Consider the following 21095-nt stretch of genomic DNA (forward strand, 5'->3'; position numbering starts at 1 on the left):
GCCCAGCATAGAGGACCATGTGTTCTCCACTCTCAGATTTAGAGGTTCAATGCATTGTTTTATTGCAAAGAGCATGCTGTGCAGGGAATGAACAGTCCTGAAGTAGGACAGTGTGTCAGGATGAGTGCTGCAACGTACACTTTAAACCAGAGTAGTGTACGGGTCAGGGAGTCCCTGATGCCTTCCTGAAATGAAGATCTAGTTACCTTTTAAACATATACATACTTTCAAACATACACATACAAACCTTTTAAACATACACATACTTGCATATGTGTGTTGCAGCTGTTCCTGAGAATATTCTCAGGCTATTCAGCAGGTGCCTGTCAAACAGATAATCATTTAGTAAATATTCAATGTATCTGTCTTATTGTTTGGGGTAGAAATTTCTTTATTGCAAATAAGCATTGTTCAAGATATTGCTCTCAGAGACTCCTTTGAGGACAAATGAAAATCATTTTGTCTTTTTAAAAAATTTCAATAGTTTGGGGGCAACAGCTGGTGTCTGGTTACATGAATAAGTTCTTTAGTGGTGATTTCTGAGATTTTTGTACACCCATCACCCAAGCAGTAAACACTGTACCCAATGTATAGTCTTTTCTCCCTCACCCACTCCCACCCTTCCCCCAGAGTCCCCAAAGGCCATTGTATCATTCTTATGCCTTTCTGTCCTCATAGCTTAGCTCCTACTTATAAGTGAGAACATACGATATTTGGTTTTCCATTCCTGAGTTACTTCAGTTAGAGCAATGGTCTCCAACTCTATCCAAGTTGCTGCAAACACCATTATTTTGTTCCTTTTCATGGGTGCATAGTATTCCATGGTGTGTATATATGTATATATATCTATATCTATATACACACACACACATATATACAAACACAAATATACATATATATATACACACACACACACACACATACACACACACACCACATACTCTTTATCCACTCATTGGTTGATGGGCATTTAGGCTGGTTCCACATTTTTGCAATTGTGAATTGTGCTGCTATAAACATGCATGTGCAAGTGCCTTTTTCATTTCCTCTGGGTAGATAACCAGTGGTGGGATTGCTGGATCAAATGGTAGTTTTACTTCTAGTTTTCCATACTGTTTTCCATAGTGGTTGTACTAGTTTACATTCCCATTGGCAGTGTAAAAGTGTTCCGTTTTCACTATATCCATGCCAACATCTGTTTTTTGTTTGTTTGTTTGTTTGTTTGTTTTGAGCTGGAGTCTCGCTCTGTCGCCCAGGCTGGAGTGCAGTGGCCGGATCTCAGCTCACTGCAAGCTCCGCCTCCCAGGTTTACGCCATTCTCCTGCCTCAGCCTCCTGAGTAGCTGGGACTACAGGTGCCGCCACCTCGCCCGGCTAGTTTTTTGTATTTTTTAGTAGAGACGGGGTTTCACCGTGTTAGCCAGGATGGTCTCGATCTCCTGACCTCGTGATCCACCCGTCTCGGCCTCCCAACGTGCTGGGATCACAGGCTTGAGCCACCGCGCCCGGCTAGTTTTTTGTATTTTTTAGTAGAGACGGGGTTTCACCGTGTTAGCCAGGATGGTCTCGATCTCCTGACCTCGTGATCCGCCCGTCTTGGCCTCCCAAAGTGCTGGGATCACAGGCTTGAGCCACAACATCTGTTTTTTTTAATTTTTAATTATGGCCATTCTTGCAGGAGTAAAATGGTATCACACTGTGGTCTTGATTTGCATTTCCCTGATAACAAGTGATGTTGAGCGTTTTTTTTCATATTTGCTGGCCATTTGTATATCTTCTTTTGAGAATTGTCTATTCATGTTCTTAACCCATTTTTTGATGGCATTATTTATTTTTTTCTTGCTGATTTGTTTGAGTTCCTTGTCGATTCTGGATATTAGTCTTTTGTCAAACGCATAGTCTGCAAATATTTTCTCCCACTCTGTGGGTTGTCTGTTTGCTGATTATTTCTTTTGCTGTGAAGAAACTTTGGTTTAACTAAGTCCCATCTATTTATCTTTGTTTTTGTTGCATTTGCTTTTGGATTATTGGTCATGAACTGTTACTCTCAAATTCACATTTTCAGTTCTGGGTTCTATTTGTCACCCACAAAACATTAGTCTTGATGGTCCTGTGCAGTATGTGGCATCAACAAGAGTAAATAGGAGCTAGGAAGACAGATACTTCCCTCTGCTCACAGCAGGAGAAAGTCCATGTTAGTCAGGGGATCCCCAAGATGGGAGAGCTGGTTCAGGATTCTGAGAAAGAACTGGACAATGGCCCAGTGGCTGGGGTATTAAAAAGTGAGTCATGATACTTCACAACTCCCTGGCAACACCCTTGGGGTCACACAGCCTCAAACTCCTGAGCTCAAGCGATCCTCCTGGTTCAGCCTCCCTATAAACAGCTGGGACTACAGGCCACACTCCTTGAGAAATGTAACCTTTGCAGCAATCTCACACTTTTCCATGGCATTTGGTCATAACTGTGGTCACTCACAGGAACACAGAAATAGTGCAGGAAGACACCGAACCTTTGTGATGGAAATAAAAATACTGGAGATGCGCCCAATGAAACTGGCTTATTGAGCTTCAAACAATAATCTCTCTTAAATAGCAGTTGGAGAATTAAGTTCTAATCATTTAAAATCATGAGCACTGACTTCTTAAAACATACTAGCATTCTGAATTAATGATAAAAGGACATGGCAAAGAATATCAAATACATTGGAAATTTTGTTAAATTTGAATTAAGGAGAGAAGGCAGACACGCTGCTAAGCCCAGTTGGGTTCTCATAGGGTTACGGAATCAGAGGGCTGGAAGAAGCCCCGTTTCCAAGCCCCTGGGCATGACTGTCTGGAAACCACTTGAATGAACAAGAGTTTAGCTTCGTTAACAGTTTTTTAGGGAGGGGCTTCGTCATTTTCCTCTGCAACTCCAGAGTTCTATTTATAAATATGTAGAGTGGTTTTAAGTATACGTTATTCCTCTACCTGTGTGTAAGCTATGTGAAGTTTGAGGTAGGTCATAAAAATGCATATAAGACAAAATGATAACATAAATAATTAACAGAATAAAAATGAGTGGAAAACAAGGGCCAAAAAGGAATGAAGAGATAAAAGCAGCCCACTGAGTAAGCTTACTATTTATCCTGCTGAGGTAGGATACCAATTCAGCTCTGAGCTTTCTACTCGCCAAAGCAAAGATGGAAGTGCATCTGATGACAAGGTTTGAGGTATTAGTAAACTACATACAAACCAGTTATTCAGCAGAAATAAAGCTCTCCCTGGGCTAAGCGTTGAGAGTTTTTCTCGGGGCTTCTCATGAAGAAAACTAGGCTATGTAGGAAACAATATCGTTCCCAACATCTCATAATACATCTAAGACCATCCCGCACAGTGCCAGGAGGAGCTGGTGGCAGAGCAGGACACTCCCTGTACACAGTGGTCCCATGCTGCCTCCACAGAGGTCTAGAGACGGCATGTCCCCAGCCTATCCTCCATACTGGCTGCTATTGGAAAGATCAGACCTGTCAGAGAAGTCAGTGCAAAAACACGAAAAAAATCAGTAATTAAAAAATGAAAAAACCTTGAGAGATGCAGTGTTACATATGCCTCTAGTTCCATAACTCCCAAATTTCTAGATTTTACTTATTTTACTGTTTCTTAAGAGACACGGTCTTGCTCTGTCACGCAGGCTGGAGGACAGTGGTATGATTGTAGCTCACTGCGGTCTCAAACTCCTGGGCTCAAGTGATCCTCTTGTCTCAGCCTCCCAAGTAGGCAGGACTATGCACACGCGCCGCTATACCTGGCTGTTTTTTAATTGTATAGAGGGGGTCTCACTATGTTACCCAGGCTGGCCTCTAACTCCTGTCCTCAAGCAATCCTCCCACCTCAGCCTCCCCAAGCACTGGGATTGCAGGCATGAGCTGCTGCACTGAAACCCCTAATTTCTAGATTTTAAATTCAAATTTACCAACATTAAATAGGGTCATGCTTATGTCTCCAAGAGCACCAAAGGCATTGTGGGTAAAAAAATCTTTCCAGGCCTCAGTTGGTTAATCTTCCAACCAGTATTTCACTGTTAACTAATGATGAGCATGGCTCCAGACTCTTTTCATGTGTTTATGTTTTAATAAACATATGGATAAAGCATTTAACATGGTGCCTGGCACATGACCACGCCAGGTGTCAGCTGTTGCTGTCAGTTCATTTCATCTGCACATCTCCATGACGGAAATACTTGAAAGCAGGAGCCTTATTACAGATGAAGCACAGAGAGGTTGGATAGCTTGCCCAAGATCACACAGCCAGTAGGGGAAGAATTGGGATTTGACCCTAGATAGTCAAGGTCTCAACTCCAAGTACTTCACTGCCCCACTCTGTGCCATTGCTAGGTAAATCCATGTGAGAAGTCTTTCACAGACCTAAAGCACCATTGAATGGAACCTCAGAAAACTTAATTTCATCACTATTAAGTATTCTAAAAGAACATCTTCAGAGTGGCCCTGAAGACAGTCATGGGTGAGGGTTACAGATGTGAGCTGAGCAGGGCAGCCACGAAGGAGCAAGGAAGGGCCCCGTGGGAGACTTGGAAGGTGGCAGTGTTTATGTGGAGATATAAATAGGTTTTGATAAGTTTGGTCTAAAAGAAATAGTCACCTCAATTTGCAGGTAAGCATTCTATGCTTCTCCCCAAAACTTCATTGATGTGCCCAGCAGGGTGCATGTTTTACACAGATGATGGGCAAACATTCGTAAGTGCAAAAGGAAACCAGACAAATGTCCTCATGATGACAGAGGCGAGTGGGAGTGCATCTGACTCTGACTGCAGGCCCAAAAAGATGGAGGTGAGGACCAGGACAGGAGCTGGACCACTGTGGAAGAGGTCAATCTAATTTTTTAAGATTAAATAAAATAAGTCCAAGATGAAAGCCTCCTTGAGCTATCGCCATACATAATACCCCTTTAAAAAAAAAAAAAAAGCAGGGTTGGGGGTGGGGACTAATATTCCTGAAAAAGCATACTGAGAAATGTAAAATCTGGTCTTTAGTCTTTGAAAAACAAAATAAACTTGGCATCTGACTTTGGTTTTCTCACATCAGAGTCTACTTACAGTGAGGCAGTTTCCGTCATGGAAAGAACCCGCAATGAAATGGCACAGCCGTGGCCATTAGCTTGACAAGCATGGAGCCTCAGCCCTTGTGGGTGTGAATGGGCCTCATTTATCCAAGAACGGCACTGAATACATCCCAGGGGGACAGCCCCAAGCTTGCTGGCCACATTAAATCTGATTCACCCTCACTTCAGAACACTTAGCAGGGGCCCACTCCTTGGAGAAAGTCCAAGGCAAGTCAGAATGTAATTGCGGAAATCAATATGTCTTCTTCTTTGAGTCAGTGGAGGTAAACCCGCTAATCCTGTCGCAAATCGACCTGTTCTCCTAGAGCCATCCTCCTTCCTAATCCTCTGAATTCCTCTTGCACCTGGACATGCCTTTTCAGCCCCTTGTTCTCCGTCACATGCTGGTGAAGTGTCCCTGAACTTCACTTCCAAAGCTTTCTCCCTCCTGCTACCAGAGTGCTCTCTCCCAAACAGAAATGCAAGCTGGCCATGTCCAACCTAATCCCCGTCACAGTCCGGAGCCCCTCCCTAGATTCTCCTCAGTGATCTGGCTCTGGGGCCCTCAAGTCAGTCATTTGTTTAGCAAATATTTGTGGAGCATCTTTCTAGGCCAAGCACTGTCCCAGGTGCTGGGGTTGTATCAGTGTCTCTATTACAATGGGGCTGGCATTTGAGTGGCCAAAACCCCTTTCCCCAACTCCATGTGCTCTGTGCTCAAAGACCACATTCCACATCACCCCCTAGTCCCTTCCCTTTGGGCCTTCACTTTTGCTACTCCCTCTGCCTTCAAGGCCCTGCCTATGACCACCTGATACCTGCCCTATTCACCTGTTCACCACCTGGCACCTGCTCTATTCACCTGTCCGTGCTCACCTCAGGGGTCTCTACAGCCTTTCCCGGGCCTCCAGAGAGAGGAATGTCTCATTTCCACTTCCACCGTTCTCTGTATTTTCTCAGTAAGTGTCTGCAGGATGAGTGAGTACCTTTATGAATGAATCTTCCATTTAAATATTGAGTTCCTTATCTTATACCTGCAGTGCAAGAGAAAGCCCCTCATGTTGGAATCAGAAAACCAATGTTGACCTTGGTTGACCTTCGATGAGTCACCTAACCTTTCGAGGCTCCACTCCTTCATTCATAAAAATGAATGAACGCTTTCTTGAGGTTGCTGTGAGGACATCCCTGAGATGATGCCTGTGGAGAAAGTCTGCAAGCTGTGAAGCGCTATACAAATTAACACAGCATGCGCACACCTGTGCATGTGCGTATGTGGGTGTAAATGTGAGGCTTTTTGTTCTTGGCAACTGTTCATAATTGTACCTCGGTAAACTCTTATGTGGGTCAGCAAGCTAAGGTTTACTCTTGTGCAGTGTTCAGCATGCAACTGTTTTCTGGAATGTCACTGTGTTTCTGAATGTTCCTTTTGGTTTATTAGGTTAGTTCACATTAAGAAGAACTTGGTGAGGAAGCCACATGGAAGAACTGGAAAGGCTTTCTTTGGCAGCTCTACCCTAAGAGGGCAAAGAGGTCAGTTCTGCGAGAGAACCCCCACAAAAAGGCTGGCCCGGGACAAGATTCCAGTTCTGTCTCAAGTCTGAACACAAATAAATCCCTCCTCAGGTGGTTTTCTTCGTAAGGATCCTAAAAGCACATACTTAGTCCTCACCGACTGAACAAGCTCCTAATCAAGTTTCATAGTGTGAATCGAGGTCAGTCACCACAAAAGGTATTTTTAGGACCCCAGACAAGGAAGGGATTGTCTGGAGCGCTGCAGGGTAATTTGTGGGTCTGTTTTATTTCTGAATCAGAGGCAGTGGAAAAGCTGTTTCAGACCCCATGGCTGGAGCAGCGGGTGGAGCTCAGCAGTGATTCATGTAGAACTCCGGGCTCAAACTGAAACCATAGATGTTTGTCTTCACAGCTGTGTGTTATTTTTACCCTTACTAAATATTCTCTCTTACACCTGGAATTTCAGCCTCTTCCCAACAGTCCTGTGCCTTCCCCCTTCTCTGAAGCAGTTGAAGACAAAATTAATTAAAAAGTCACCACCAGCTCACCAACAGTTAGTTCTTTGTCCCCTTAAAGGGGCTTGATGTTTCCCTGAGAAAATTTCATTATTTAAGTTTATATTTCTCTTTACAGCCAAAAACGAATGTCAGCAAGACTGTGTTGCTTTTAGATCTTGAAAACTGGAGGGAAATGCACCATTTTGGGATTCATCATTTGAACATAAAATGTTCTGTAGCATAAGATCTCTACAAGTAGTTACATGACAAAGATCAGATGTGACGTCTTTTCTATCTTGCGCATGTCTTTTAATTTGTCTGAAAGGCTCCTTTTTCAGAGAAGAAAGTCGATTGAGCCCAATAGCCAATATGGTGCTTCAGGTTTTTATTTTTATAACAGGCCAGGTGAATCCTGGTTAACCAAAACAATTTTTCTTTTTCTTTTTTTTTTTTCTCTTTTTTGAGACGGAGTCTTGCTCAGTCGCCCAGGCTGGAGTGCAGTGGCGTGATCTCGGGTCACTGCAAGCTCCGCCTCCCGGGTTCACGCCATTCTCCTGCCTCAGCCTCCCAAGTAGCTGGGACTACAGGCACCCACCACTACGCCCGGCTAGTTCTTTTGTATGTTTAGTAGAGATGGGGTTTTATCGTGTTAGCCAGGATGGTTTTTTTTTTTTTTTTTTTTTTTTTTTTGAGATAGAGTTTTGCTCTTGTTGCCCAGGCTGGAGTGCAATGGCACGATCTCAGCTCACTGCAACCTCTGTCCCCACTGGGTTCAAGCGATCCTCTTGTCTCAGCCTCACAGGTAGCTGGGGTTATAAGCATCTGGCTAATTTTTTAAATATATATATTTTTAGTAGAGGTGGGGTTTCACCATGTTGGCCAGGCTGGTCTCGAACTCTTGACCCACCTACTATTTTTAAAATGTGATTTTGTTTGGAGACACCTGGTGAGGTTAATGTAAAGGTGAGTGCAGGTGAACTGACCTGATGTGATAAAATAAGATGGCAGTAAATATTTTTAAAATGTGTAATATATACAAAAAATCCAAATGCAGTTGGCCCTTGGATCTGATGCTTCTTGTCACTGCTTGTCTGACATGTGGAGTGAAGCTTGCTATCCCTGTCAATGCAGGATAGAAGTTCAGCTTCTTCTACAAAGCCCTGAGGGAGTGAAGAAGAGTCCAGGCCTGTGGCCAAATGGCCAACTTTTACTTTCACTTTCAACTTTCTCTTGAGCAAGTGACGAAAACTTTTGGAAACTCAGTGGTCATCTGTAAATGGGAATAATCATAGTAATGTCATCTCCTAGATGTTTGAGAAAACTGGACAATATGTTGTATACCAAAATCTATTAATAAATCATGTGTGTTGTAAAAATATGGGTTAATATTATCCTTGTCAGGCTCTTTCTCTCCCGCCCAGGTAGAGTTGATTGCACCCTCATCCCTGTTATTGCTGGGCCCTGAACATCACTCTGTACTGAATGTGTCTCACGATCTCACAGAATCTTTTTCACCTTTGGTAGACCATGAGCTTCTCTTAGTTTCTTTTTTTCTTTCTCTCTCTCTCTCTCTCTTGCTCTCTCTTTTTTTTTTTTTTTTTTTTTTTTTTTTAGACAGAGTCTTGTTCTGTCACCCAGGCTAGAGTGCAGTGCCATGATCTCAGCTCATTGCAACCTCTGCCTCCCAAGTTCAAGTGATCCTCCTGTCTCAGCCTCCTGAGTAGCTGGGACTACAGGCGCCTGCCACCATGCCCAGCTAATTTTTGTATTTTTTGTAGAGATGGGGTTTCACCATCTTGGCCAGGCTGGTCTCGAACTCCTGACCTCAAGTGTTCTGCCCACCTCAGCCTCCCAAAGGGCTGGGATTACAAGTGTGAGCCACCTGCACCCGGCCAGCTTTGCTTAACTCTTAATCCATCTCCATTGAAGCTAACACAGTACATGATGCAGATTAAACACCAAATAAATGTTGGTTTCGTGCAGCATTTGTCAACTTCAACACTATTGCCACTTGGAGCCAGATCACTCTTTGGACAGGTTGGGGTAGGGGCTGGCAGGGGTGCTGCCCTGAGTACTGCAGGATGTCCCCGACCACCAGATACCAGTAACACCTCCCAGCTGTGACCAGCAAAAATATGAGCATTGGCAAATGCCTCTGGGGGCAACATCACGCTGGTTGAGAACCACTGGGCTAATGAATTAAGATCCGCTGAGCTTAGGCAAGGAGGCAAGAGCCTCTTGTTTTACCTGGTGTTTATTAGAGGGAAGTTCCTGTCCCCAGTGTCTGGGGTGATGCTTAAAAGGGGCCTCTATGTTCATGAGTATTCCTAGCTATGGTTTGTCTCTACTTCGTTTGGGGTACATTCTCCGAGCCTTGGCCCATCCTCGCTTCCTCTTTTCCTCACGCCGTATGTCCAACCCATCAGCAAAGCATGTTAATTCCACCTTCCAATTATACCCAGGATGCGACTGCCTCTCCCACCCTCATGCAGACTTCTCCCATCCCACACCCAGATTTTCACAGGAAGGCTTCAACACAGGAGTCAGAGAGGCCCTGCAAAATCTAAGTAACACTATATCCCTCCTTTGCCTAAAGTCCCCTAACGGTTTCTGAGCTCGCCTGAAAGTGAAAGTCCAAGTCCGGCAATGGCCCCACAGCCTCTCCAAACTCATCATCTATTACTCTTCTTCTTGGACACTAAACAGCAGCCACGATGGCCTCCTTGTTGTCCTTGAACACCTCAAGCTGACCTCAGGGCCTTTGCATTTAGTATTCCCTCGTCTTGGAATCTTTTCTGCTGTTTAATCACAGGCCTTCTCCTTCACTGCCTTTGCAGCTTTACTCAAACATCGCTTTTTTGTGATCTTCTCCAGCCACCTTCTTTATTGCTGCCATCCCATCAAGCTTTATTTTTCTCCTTAGCATTGACCACGATCTAACCTGCTGTGTGTTTTCATAAGTGATCTGATGTCATGACCATCTTCACTGCTAGAAAGCGAACTTAGTGAGGCAAAATGTTTTTGTATATTTTATTACTCTATCCCAAGTGCCTAGAAAAGTGACTGCACATAGTAGGTGCTCAATAAATAATTCGTTGAATGAATGAATGACTGCATGCATAAACAGTATGTCTAAGACCCAGACAGACCCAGCAGGTAATTCCTACTTTTTCTCATCTCCATCACACTACAAGTGGCATGTTTTTTAAATAACATCTATAAAGCATCTTGCTATCTGACCCAAGGCTGGAATTATTCATGGCACACAATGAATCTCCATCCCAGAGAGAGGCAAGGCCCAGATAGCATCGTCTCTCACTGCACAGGCCCAGCTGGGCAAAGCACCAATGTAGTGGGAGGGAAGGAGGTATTTCTCAACTCAGGCAAGGACTTCTGGGGAACAACCTCACCTCCACGTGGATTCTCCCAGATCATTCGCTGGGTGGGCCACCTTCACCCAGATGCTAGGCGTTCTCATTTTTCATCTCCTTGAATCATGCAACAGAGCCGTGGTCCTCAGACTACCAGGCAGCGGAATCCTGTAGAGGGCTCCTTCAAACACAGAGTGCTGGACTGCCACCCAAGGCTCTTGGATTCTAGGGCAGGACCTGAGAAGCCGCGTCTCAAACAAGCTCCCAGGGGGAGGTGATGCTGCTGGTCCCGGAGCCCACGTTGAGAACCACCACACCAGGGGAACCTTCACTCAACAGAATCGAACATGGCAATGGCTCCAGGTGGCCTGCAGACTGGGCTGAGGCAGGACTCACAGCACGGCACATAATTTCACTGAGTTCCACCTGCAGTGAGCCTCCAGGTGGGCCTCACAAAATCACCATCGCCCGTGGAAAAGGGAAGGTGCCGCTTAGCGTAAGCTGCCTGTGATCTGGCTGGCCTGAGCTGGGGATGCTGAGATAGAGGAAAAGCAGCCTGCTTTGCACAGGCCTGCCAGCCTGCTCACGTGAAGAGAGTTTGCTTGTGGACCATGAGTGAGCAGGTGTTACCTCTTGGCTTACCCTGCCAGTCTATCACGACTTGAGCTTTAGGGATCTCACAGTGAATTCAGGGCATTGGTAGGGAGCTCACAAGAGGCTGAGCAGGCACCGATACTCCCAGCTGGGCCCTTGGTGTGGATGGCACAGGAAAACAGCTGGTTTTAGTTTGGCTGCACACTGACAGTTCTCCATTGTGGCTTTCTGGTGCGTGAGGCTAGAGTGAAGAAAGGGAGAGCGTGGCTGTGGACCACCGAAGCTGAGAAATGATGTCCTGTGTCTACACAACGTGCAATGAGATTAGTGTCTGCAAGAATTCTGCCGTTTGATCTGGCAGTGGCCAAGCCAAACCCACAAGGACGTCCCAGTTGGCTCGCAAAGCAGTGGTTCCTTTCTCTCCTGTTTTTCTTTTATTATGTTTTACAGAAGCTCTGTTATAATGGCAACAGATCTCATTTCACCACTTGTATTTCATTTCAGGAGCTTGTAAGCACGTTAGGGCTGAGGTTTTGTAGAATTCCATTATTTGGTTGGGAACTAAGTCCTTCCTCTCAAAGCACATGGCCTTTTTCTCCGTGGGTACTGGATGGATAGGGATGGACAGAGGACATCATTCCCAAGCTGGATATTCTATGCAGAAGGAAGTGGGCCATGTTCTTGCAAGACCTATGGGCAGAGAGTGGACTTCTCCCATGGAGGTGTTTGGAAGATAGTCAGGGGCCACAAAGGTAACAGCCCACAAGTTCTAGCCAAAGAGTAATATTTGACTTACATAACTTCCCCTTGGACTTGACTTCAAGAGGCACGTGCACTACAGGAAAGCCCATTATGCATAAGCTAAGAGGAGGGACAATTAGAAGAAGCTACTGGGCCAGAGGCCAGGGGCCAGGAGATGGGCTAACTCCCTGGCACAGCTGGCCTGGGGCTTCGGAGTCTGGAAGGATGCGGGTGCAGGCAGTGGAGCGCTCAGGAGCTGCATTCCCAGCGGGGCTCCTCCGGAGTCGGGGGGCCACACACAGCTCTGCAGCATCTCTGCTGTGAACCCCTCCATGGCAGAATCTGTGTCTCCATGAACCCTACCTCTGCCCCGGCCCCTCAAGCTAGGCTAACACAGCCCAGTGCTGGTTCACGGTGTCCAAAATAAAGCAGAGTGAATCACGCCCATGTTCCTTTTTATGGAGCTGCGCCTGACATTCGTAAAGAGCCCATAGTAAGGCCGGGCATGCGGCTCACGCTTGTAATCCCAGCATTTTGGGAGGCTGAGGTGGGTGGATCGCCTGAGGTAAGGAGTTCGAGACCAGGCTGGACAACATGGTGAAACCCTATCTCTGCTAAAAATATGAAAACTAGCCACTCGGGAGGCTGAGGCGGGAGAATCACTTGAACTAGGGAGGCAGAGGGTGCAGTGAGCCGAGATCGTGCCATTGCATTCCAGCCTGGGTGACAAGAGCAAAACTCTGTCTCAAAACAACCACAACAACAACAACAAACCACAGTGAGTCAGCAAAGCCTGTGGATTGGATCCCAGGCAGCCCTTTGTCTGCCCCAAGGCTGCCTCCAACCTCTGGCTGAGATGAGTCTTAGCTCCACTGACAACCTTTCAGCTTTCTTTTCCCCCAGTCCCTTTCAGGAAGCCCGTTGGATTCTTCATAGCAGGACACTGACTCACCACTTACGTTTCAGCTCTTTCAGGTCACTGAGCTTGAGCAGTCCCCTAGGGAACCTCTGACCTGACACGCCACCAGCCAGGCTGAGTTCCAGCAGTAGCAGTGAACTGAGCCCCCAGAGCACACTGGTTTGGAGATCTAAAAAGTACAATGGGCCACCAGTCACTGATCAGTGCAGCATCCCTGGAAGCCAGGTGTGGGGGTCGGTGTCCTGGGTCAACTTGGCCAGGCTGTAGCACCCGGTGACTTAATCAAACGCTAACTGGGGTGGTACTGGGAAGGCATTTTGCGCAGGTAACTCAGTCAGTTGAACTTGACTAAAGGAGATTATGTTGGATGATGTGAGTGGGCCTCATCTATCAGTTGAAGGCCTTAAGAACAAAGCCTGCGGTTTCCAGAGAAGAAGAAATTCTGCCTCAAGACCGTAACACAGAAATCCTGCCTAGTTTCCAGCCTGCCAGCCTCCCCTGCAGATCTCAGACCTGCCCACTCCCACAACTGCATTAGTCAATTCCTTCCAATAAATATCTTAAAATATTAAAATATCCTATAGGTTCTATTTCTCTAGAGAATCCCAACTGATACACCAGGCTAGCACCCAGACACAATGCCAGCGGACACACTGAGCTCTGGGGGAGACGGGCATGAGCTCTGTATCTTTCTCTTCTACAAAGAGGATTAGTGTCAGCCACTCCTCTCCCTCCCCCTGGAACATCCTTGGGGGTGGGGGACGATGACACTTGGTGACTGGTTGACATCTGTACACGGCCAGATGCCTCAAAGCTAAGGCGGCCTCTGCAGCCAGTGTTCCTCCCCTGCCTATTTCAACCCAGCTGCCCTTTTCCTCAAAGGAGGCACATAGGCCTGGACTGAAGGCAGATGGGGTCCACCTTGTTCTCTTCATGAACAGCACCTGCCAAACCCACATCGCTGCGAATCCACCAGAGGACCCGGAGGATGAAGAGGATGACATGATGGTCTTCACTCAGTATTCATGCACCAAAACACATCACCGATGCTTCAAGAGCTGGAACAGCATTGAAAGTTTATGACAGGAGCAATGAGAAGTCTGTGAGCCCTGAGAGAGGAAGCTCTTAAAGTTCCCATCGTTTCCTTGAAAGAAAATGTCCAGACCAGGTGCGGTGGCTCACAACTGTAATCCCAGCAATCTGAGAGGCCAAGGTGGGTGGATCGAGTTCGAGACCAGCCTGGCCAACATGGTGAAACCCTGTCTGTACTAAAAATACAAAATTCAGCCAGGCATGGTGGTGCATGCCTGTAATCACAGCTACTCAGGAAGCTGAGGCAGGGGAGTCGCTTGAACCCGGCGGGTGGAGGTTGCAGTGAGCCGAGATCGTGCCACTTCCCTCCAACCTGGGTAAAAAAGAGCAAAACTCCAACCAAAAGAAAAAAAAAAAGAAAATGTCCAGTTTCCCTGAAAAAGATTTCCCAGAAAGAGACCCTCAGCGCAGCACCAGCCTTTCACTTGGCTGACAGAATAACCACCCAGGAGCTTTCCCCAGTCTGCTGCACTGAGGGCCCTGGGGGAAATACCCTGGTGTCTTTCTTACGGACTGAAGCCCCTTGCCTGTGGCTCAGGGTTGCCCCAAACTCCCAACCTGCACCCTGGGGTCACAACATAGGCTGGAAAAGCAGCCCCATACCTGGCCAGGCGGGAGAGGAGACAGCAGCTACCAAGGGGAATCACAGACCCACGCTAAGGAAAACCGTGTTTGCACTTCTCCCACAAACAGAATGCTTATTTTATTTTAAATTCGGGAATAAAACAGTGAGAACAGCAGAAACTTTCATTTCTGGAGCACTGTTCTCGCCTCCTCACTCAGTCTCCCTTTGGAGGCTTGCTGAATCCAGACTGGCCCCAGGCCAGACTCTCAAACAAGGGCCAGGACATGGCTCACTCTGCCTGTTGTCCATCAGAAATCATCTCAATGCCCCTTTGTCTGAGGTGTTTCCTTCCTCTCTCTCCCCTTTCCAACATCCCCCACCTCCCTGCAGGTGAATTGCCCACAGGTAGAAATTAGCCTCGGCAGAAGAAAAGCTTTAGAAATATGTCCCAGTCTTAGTGTCTCTGCTGTGATCACGCTGGCGTATATGGGATCATATGACTCCACCCAAAACAGAATTCATTCAGTGCTCCCAGGCTGTGTTCCACCAACTGATCTCCTGCATAAACACTGCTGCATTCTTTAGAACATGACTACCCTGCATTCTTCTGTGTTTCAGAAATATATACAGTTAATGATCAGCAGGAACACTGTATCAAATGTATAGGATTTATGGGTAAAAAATATTTAGATGTAATCATTAACTTCTCACAACTTTGGTGCCCTGAACCCATCACTGCATTTTCTACCCATGTCCTTCCATAACTCCTGGAAGGAATCTCTTGATGAGATCCAAGATGGGCCTGCCTTGAGCTCCACTTAAAGGACCAGTGTGGTGGCAATATTTAGCATCAGAGCCAGTGCCCTTTCAGGAAGCTAGATGCACAGACGTGAACTGACTTCTCGGAGTGCAGGAGCGTTCTGGCATCTCCCATCTCCCCATCTGGCACGTCCAGCCTTGCTGTTGACATTCCCTCTAGGACACTGTGACTTGGCACCTTCATTAACACCACACTAGGAATTGACGCAACCGTTTCCAGACTTATAAACTATGACACTTATAATAAACCTTTTTAGCGTTCAAACATGTATGTAACAAAAAGGCCCCATTACAGCTTCAACCAAGTGGAAAATGCTCAGGGTGTGGAGTCAAACGCTCCTGGTTTAAATCCAAATTCTGATTCCATTTAAGTGGTGATTTGGGGTCAGACTGGAAATGCCTGATCACAGGTTTCTTCATCCATCAAATAGGGTCAAGTGTGCTCCATCAGGGGCTGCTTGGAGGCCTGAGGGGCTATTGGATATAAAAGAGCTTTGTACACAGTAAAGTGTCTGAAAATGTGAGCTGTTCTTATGACTGGATGGTAGATTATGCAACATTTAAAAGAAATAATCTGTTCTTTATCCTAAGATTTGATATTCTTTTTCCTGAATACATATGCGGTATTAGATAATAATTTAAATTAATTTTACTTTTCAAAACTACACATAATTCAATGCTTTTTGAGGGCCAGGGACAGTTCTGCATTTGGTAATACATTTTACATGACAGTCGCATGTTCATGACAAACTCAGGGAAGCTAATAATTACGGGAGACACCGGAGCGGGCTTTACGTGTAAGCTAAGAGGAGAAAATAAAACAGCAGGCATTAAGAGAAGAGTACCGCAGGGATCGGAGGGTGGGGTGAGGGTGGAGGGCAGATAATGGAGATCCACTAGCAAATTCAAATGGCTTGGACATACACTGTACCGCCTGGCCACTAGCTGACACTCTCCCTTTGTGAAAACACAAGACAGCATTATTTTACAGGCAATCAAACCTCAGATGACTTCCACCATATGTGGGCAAGGCTCCCCTCCCACAGAGCCCTCGTGCCTGGGAAACAGAATTGAACACATCTTCAAAGAGAGTTCTTGGTAAATATACTACTGATTTTACAAACTCCATCCTCTACACAAACCACTGGAGAACACATTTTCCCAGTGCTGCCCAACGTCACCACCGTTCAATGGCCTCTCTTTCTTTCTTCTTCCTTTTTTTTTCTTTTCTTTTTTTTTTTTTTTTGTTAGCCAGAGTCTTGCTCTGTCACCCAGGCTGGAATGCAGTGGCATGATCCCGGCTCACTGCAACCTCTGCCTCCTGGATTCAAGCGATCCTCCTGCCTCAGGCTCCCGAGTAGCTGAGACTACAGACACAGTGGCCTTGTTTTCTAAGTCAATCTTTGGAGAAGCATGACTCACTTCCACTTTGTCTTTCTAAAGGATAGGAAAATGGGAGGTCGGGGAGAGAAAGGGGCGGAAGTCTCCTTACCTTGAGCCATTCACCTGGCTAGGGTTACATTCCATTTTGATGGTGACCCTGGCTGGGGGTTGAGACAGCCAGTCCTGCTGAGGGACGCGTGGGCTCATCTTGGAAGTCTGTCCATAGTCGCTGGAGGAGGATGCGGTCATCTCCGTCTTAGCCAGATGTGGTGTTCCGTAGGCACACTCAAACAACGACTGGTCCTCACTCACAACCGATAAGGCTTCCTGAATGCCCAAAGAAACACGTAATTCAAGACACTCTAACAGACAGTCACGTTTCAAAAAGTTGTTGATTTCAGAGTCCTTTCTAACTGGGACCACATTTTAGATAGTTTTTACAGTCTCCATTTCTACCTTTCAGAAGAAAAAAGTAGCTTGTTTTTCTTTCCTCCAAACAGTAAGAGTTAGAAATGCCAGCCCAGAAAAACTTTTATGCAGGTCTCGAAGCATCCCAGGCTTGACTGCGGGCAGGACAGCAGAATATCCACTTTAATCTCAACTTAAGGAAGTTGAATTTCAAAGGTCTTAGAAGACACCCAATTGCATGTGTCATTATTTGACAAATGCAATCTATAATTCAAGCAGACAGGGTACAGAGCGGTCATGAAGATTAAAAAAAGAAATCTGAAGGCCAACACCTAAGCATCTGGCAAAATTGCCACATTCCCGGGGATTCTGTGGAAGAGGGACTTAGAGGAAGACAGAGGGATCAATGGAGCACTAAAGGGCAACCAACCAAAGATACAAACGTTTCCACTCTAAGTTATTAGCCGAAGTAGAGTTTCAAGTGGTGATTCCATGATGGTGAACATCTGGATGATAAATGAACCAAAAAAAAAAAAAAAAAGCTGTGAAGTATCCAGATGCTTCCAAACACCATGATGTTTAAAATATCTGGATCACTGACAAGCTCTTTTTTCCCCTTACTTTCGATTAATATCTTCGCTCTTTTGCATGATTTGGTGAGAAGAAAATAGCCATTTGTCATTGTTGGATCAATCATTGTTTATGGTTTTAAGTCAAACAAGTGGTTAGCCAATGGCTATGTTTATATTCTACAGTCAATGAGCAATGGCAAGTTTGGGAAATTTCAACTACTTAAATGTGCCTTCTGCTGCAATCACACAGAGCTGCTGTGATACAATCCCATTTTGGTTCTTATAACAGACAAAAAAAAATCCATATGAACTTTCATTTTTATATTAGTCTTTTGGCATCTTCAGTGTTGACATCAACTAATGAGAAGCAAAGGCTCGTTGGGCCACACATTTTTATTTAAAAAAAAAAAGAAAAAAGAACTTTGGGGCCAGAGCAAGGGAAGCAGGGGAGTGTGGGCTTTGCAGACCCTTCCAGTCCAAACTTCTCATCTCCAAATGAGAAATCTGAAACCCAGAAAGGTCCAGAGCTAATCTTGAATGAGCTGGCCATGATCAACTAGGGGATTAGTGACGGGAATGACTTGTGAATTACCGCCTGCCTTCTCCTTGCCCCCACAGCCCTATGATGCCCTTTGTGACATGTTTTTTTCATTTGGGACATGTGTTTAAATTAGTACTCTCTTCCCCTTCTTTGAATTGGCCTTTAAATAAATAAGGTGCTTCCCATCAGTGATCGCATCCTAGAAGCAGCCCTTCTGAGATGGAGAGCTCCCTCCCCACCCAGAAGGATCAGAATCTTTAGGAAACAATTACCCCAACCCCACATCTACTCTGTTGCTCGATCCTCCACCTGTCCCAGGACCAAGTATTTTCCTTAGCTTCCCAAGCGCACAAAATTCTTTGCTAGACGCACTGCACTAAGAATCAGCAAGGAGGAAGAATCAAAAGAAACTCGAACCTCTGTCTCTTAAAGTGGTGGTAAGGTGACTGTGCATATGCAAAAGTGCCTTTCCTGGACTCCATTAGAACCTGCAGAATTACAGCTCTGTGACACCCTGGGAAAGACTAAGCCTGGTGTTCAAAGAGTAATGCAAAATGTACCAAAAAGTCAGTTATGCCAGACAAAGAACCAGAATCAGGCACGAGGGAAAAAAATCATCTTGAATAGACAGCAAAATCAAACTCACCAACAATCAAAAATAATACGAGACAGTGACACAGAGGTTGACAGTACAGAAACGGCATCCCAGATGTTAGGGAACCTGAAATTCATGGCTTTCTCTTCCAGTCACAATTGAGTGGCCAAATCAAGGAGTCTAAACACATAGATGTGGGTTTCAAAGTAAAATCAGCACCATAGACTTAGTGTAGTCATGCTAAGTCAGACAAAAATTAGACCTTCTTAAAAAATTTTTGCAAAACAGATACTCCCTTCCCATGGTGGCACTGGGTAGTGTGTTTTACAGGCTCAGAACAGGAAACAGAGCTGATGGCTGCTGCCTCTCTCCTTCCTGGGCCTGAGCCTCAACCAAGGCTCGCAGGGGAATAACACACTATGTAATGTTAGCTTTGGCTCACCCATGATGAGAAACATGAACGAATGTGTGATTTATATCAGAAATTGGCAAAAACAGGTTCCATATATATAAGAAACAGGCTAAATTTAAAATTACAAACTAAAAAGAAAACAGCTGCAACAACAACAAACAAGCAATAACTTTGAAGTATTAGTATCTCTCCAAGATAAAGTAAGATACTCTTGCAAACAAAGCCAACAGCTACATAAATGTAGCGTAAGATTGAATAAGAAAAAAAATACCAAAATATTAGAACTCAAATGAAGCTTAAGTGTGTGTTTGCAGGGGAAGGAATCCATTCTCACATCTGGCAAAGCATTATTTCAGCACATGGTTTTCTAAAGAAAGAAATCAAAGTTAATTGAGATCGATTTAGGAAGGAAAAAATCCCTTAGAAAGGCTAGAGATACGGGAGGCACGCCTTCTTTCTTTGCATCTTAAAATTCTTCTCACAGTTAATATTGCACAAAAATGAGAAAGGGAATATAATTCAGAATATTGCAAGCAAACCCTCAGTTGCTTTTGCTCATTAGAAGGGAAAAACTTTGAAAATAAGGAAGCTTCAGGATAAACATTTCAAAAGGGGTGAAATACTCTCCACATTTTGAAAAGACACAGCAACCCAAACTATGCCCCCAAATGATTCTCACTCAACAAAGACCGTTGAACACCTAGAATGAAGTACAGCTCAGGAAAAGGAAACAAATGAATAAAGAAAACCTCTCTCACACATGCATTCGGGGAGTAAGAAGCAGCTGAGGGTAGTTTTCACAGACCCACTTCCACAAGAGTGGTCACTAACGTTAAGTGCTGTTCTTCGAAAGCAAACCAAGCCACAGCCCCGCCACATCTTTATCCTCCCATTTGACTTGGCTGTTGGCAGGTTTCATCATCCCTTTGGTTAAAGCTTGAATGGACACAGGCTGCTGCATAGGACCTTCCCTGCCTGGCAGCCCTGTGACTTCAAAGGGGAGACAGGATCTAGCCCAGTAGGATTAAAACCAGAAAAAGAGTGCTGAACACAAGCTGCTAACCAGGACCACATGAGTTCCTTAACTCCAGCTCTAGGAGAGACTTCCTGGCCTTGACTGACATGTCCCTTCTTCCCTGCAGCCTGGCTCCTCCTCTTTATAGCTAGGAGATCTCACCTACCTAATTACCTGCCTGCCTAACCTGCCGGCGGGGGTAGGCTGCTGCCTTAGTTAGCATGTATAGATTGTTATTGCAGAAACTCTGGCCAGCCACAGGGCTTGGAATCTGCTTTGGTGGCTTTGTAACAGAGAATATTTTAAACATCAAAATCTGGCAGATACGTGGCATAATAATTTCATATGCCTACTTCTATGTTACCATAAAAAGACCTGAACTTTAGATTGGTGTTTGCCAATGTGTGGGGTGTTTTTTTTTCTGTAGCTCCAGGAAAGTTGGGATATTCCCATCAGGCAAATGGCAGGCTACCAAGGCCATTTTTAAAGAACTTATGAGAAACACATAATTCTAAGCAAATTACCCCCAAACAAAAGGTACTGCTGTGTTAGTACTACAGTGTTGATTATTTCATTTCAATACAGAATATACCAATAACATATGAGGACCATTCCTTTGGATTTTGGTCATGGGATAAGTTCCAGAAATGAGGGGAGGTCCCACCAGGTTGTATTTCATATTATAACTCTAAAATATGCATTTATTTTCAAGTAACTAGAGTACAGAAAAGGATCCAAAATACTTAGATTAAAACACTAAGAAAGAAAGCTAACAAAGTTGAAAGCATACTGACATTTTCAGCAAAATATTTCAGGAATCCTGAGGCCTTTCTATAACAGATGAATATTTTGCAAGATGCATATTTCTCCACCAAAGTATTAGAAAATGAGGGCCCAAATTGATTCTAATTTATGATCCCTATAGCTCATAAAAATATTACATTGTTAATACAGAGAA

The 21095-nt window shown here is 45.0% G+C and overlaps 1 protein-coding gene across 6 annotated transcripts in view; it reads right to left on the reverse strand.

Moving 5' to 3' along the window:
- ERG (ETS transcription factor ERG) overlaps positions 1 to 21095 on the reverse strand; it is a 289046-nt gene that overhangs the window by 49876 nt on the left and 218075 nt on the right. For all 6 annotated transcript variants that reach the window (XM_010368712.2, XM_010368714.2, XM_030915556.1 and 3 more), the window contains one exon: positions 16704 to 16921. In XM_010368712.2, the coding sequence (XP_010367014.1) occupies positions 16704 to 16921 (218 nt within the window). The remainder of the gene's footprint in view (positions 1 to 16703; positions 16922 to 21095) is intronic.

This window comes from Rhinopithecus roxellana, chromosome 13 (assembly GCF_007565055.1).
Source record: "Rhinopithecus roxellana isolate Shanxi Qingling chromosome 13, ASM756505v1, whole genome shotgun sequence".
NCBI lineage: Eukaryota > Metazoa > Chordata > Mammalia > Primates > Cercopithecidae > Rhinopithecus > Rhinopithecus roxellana.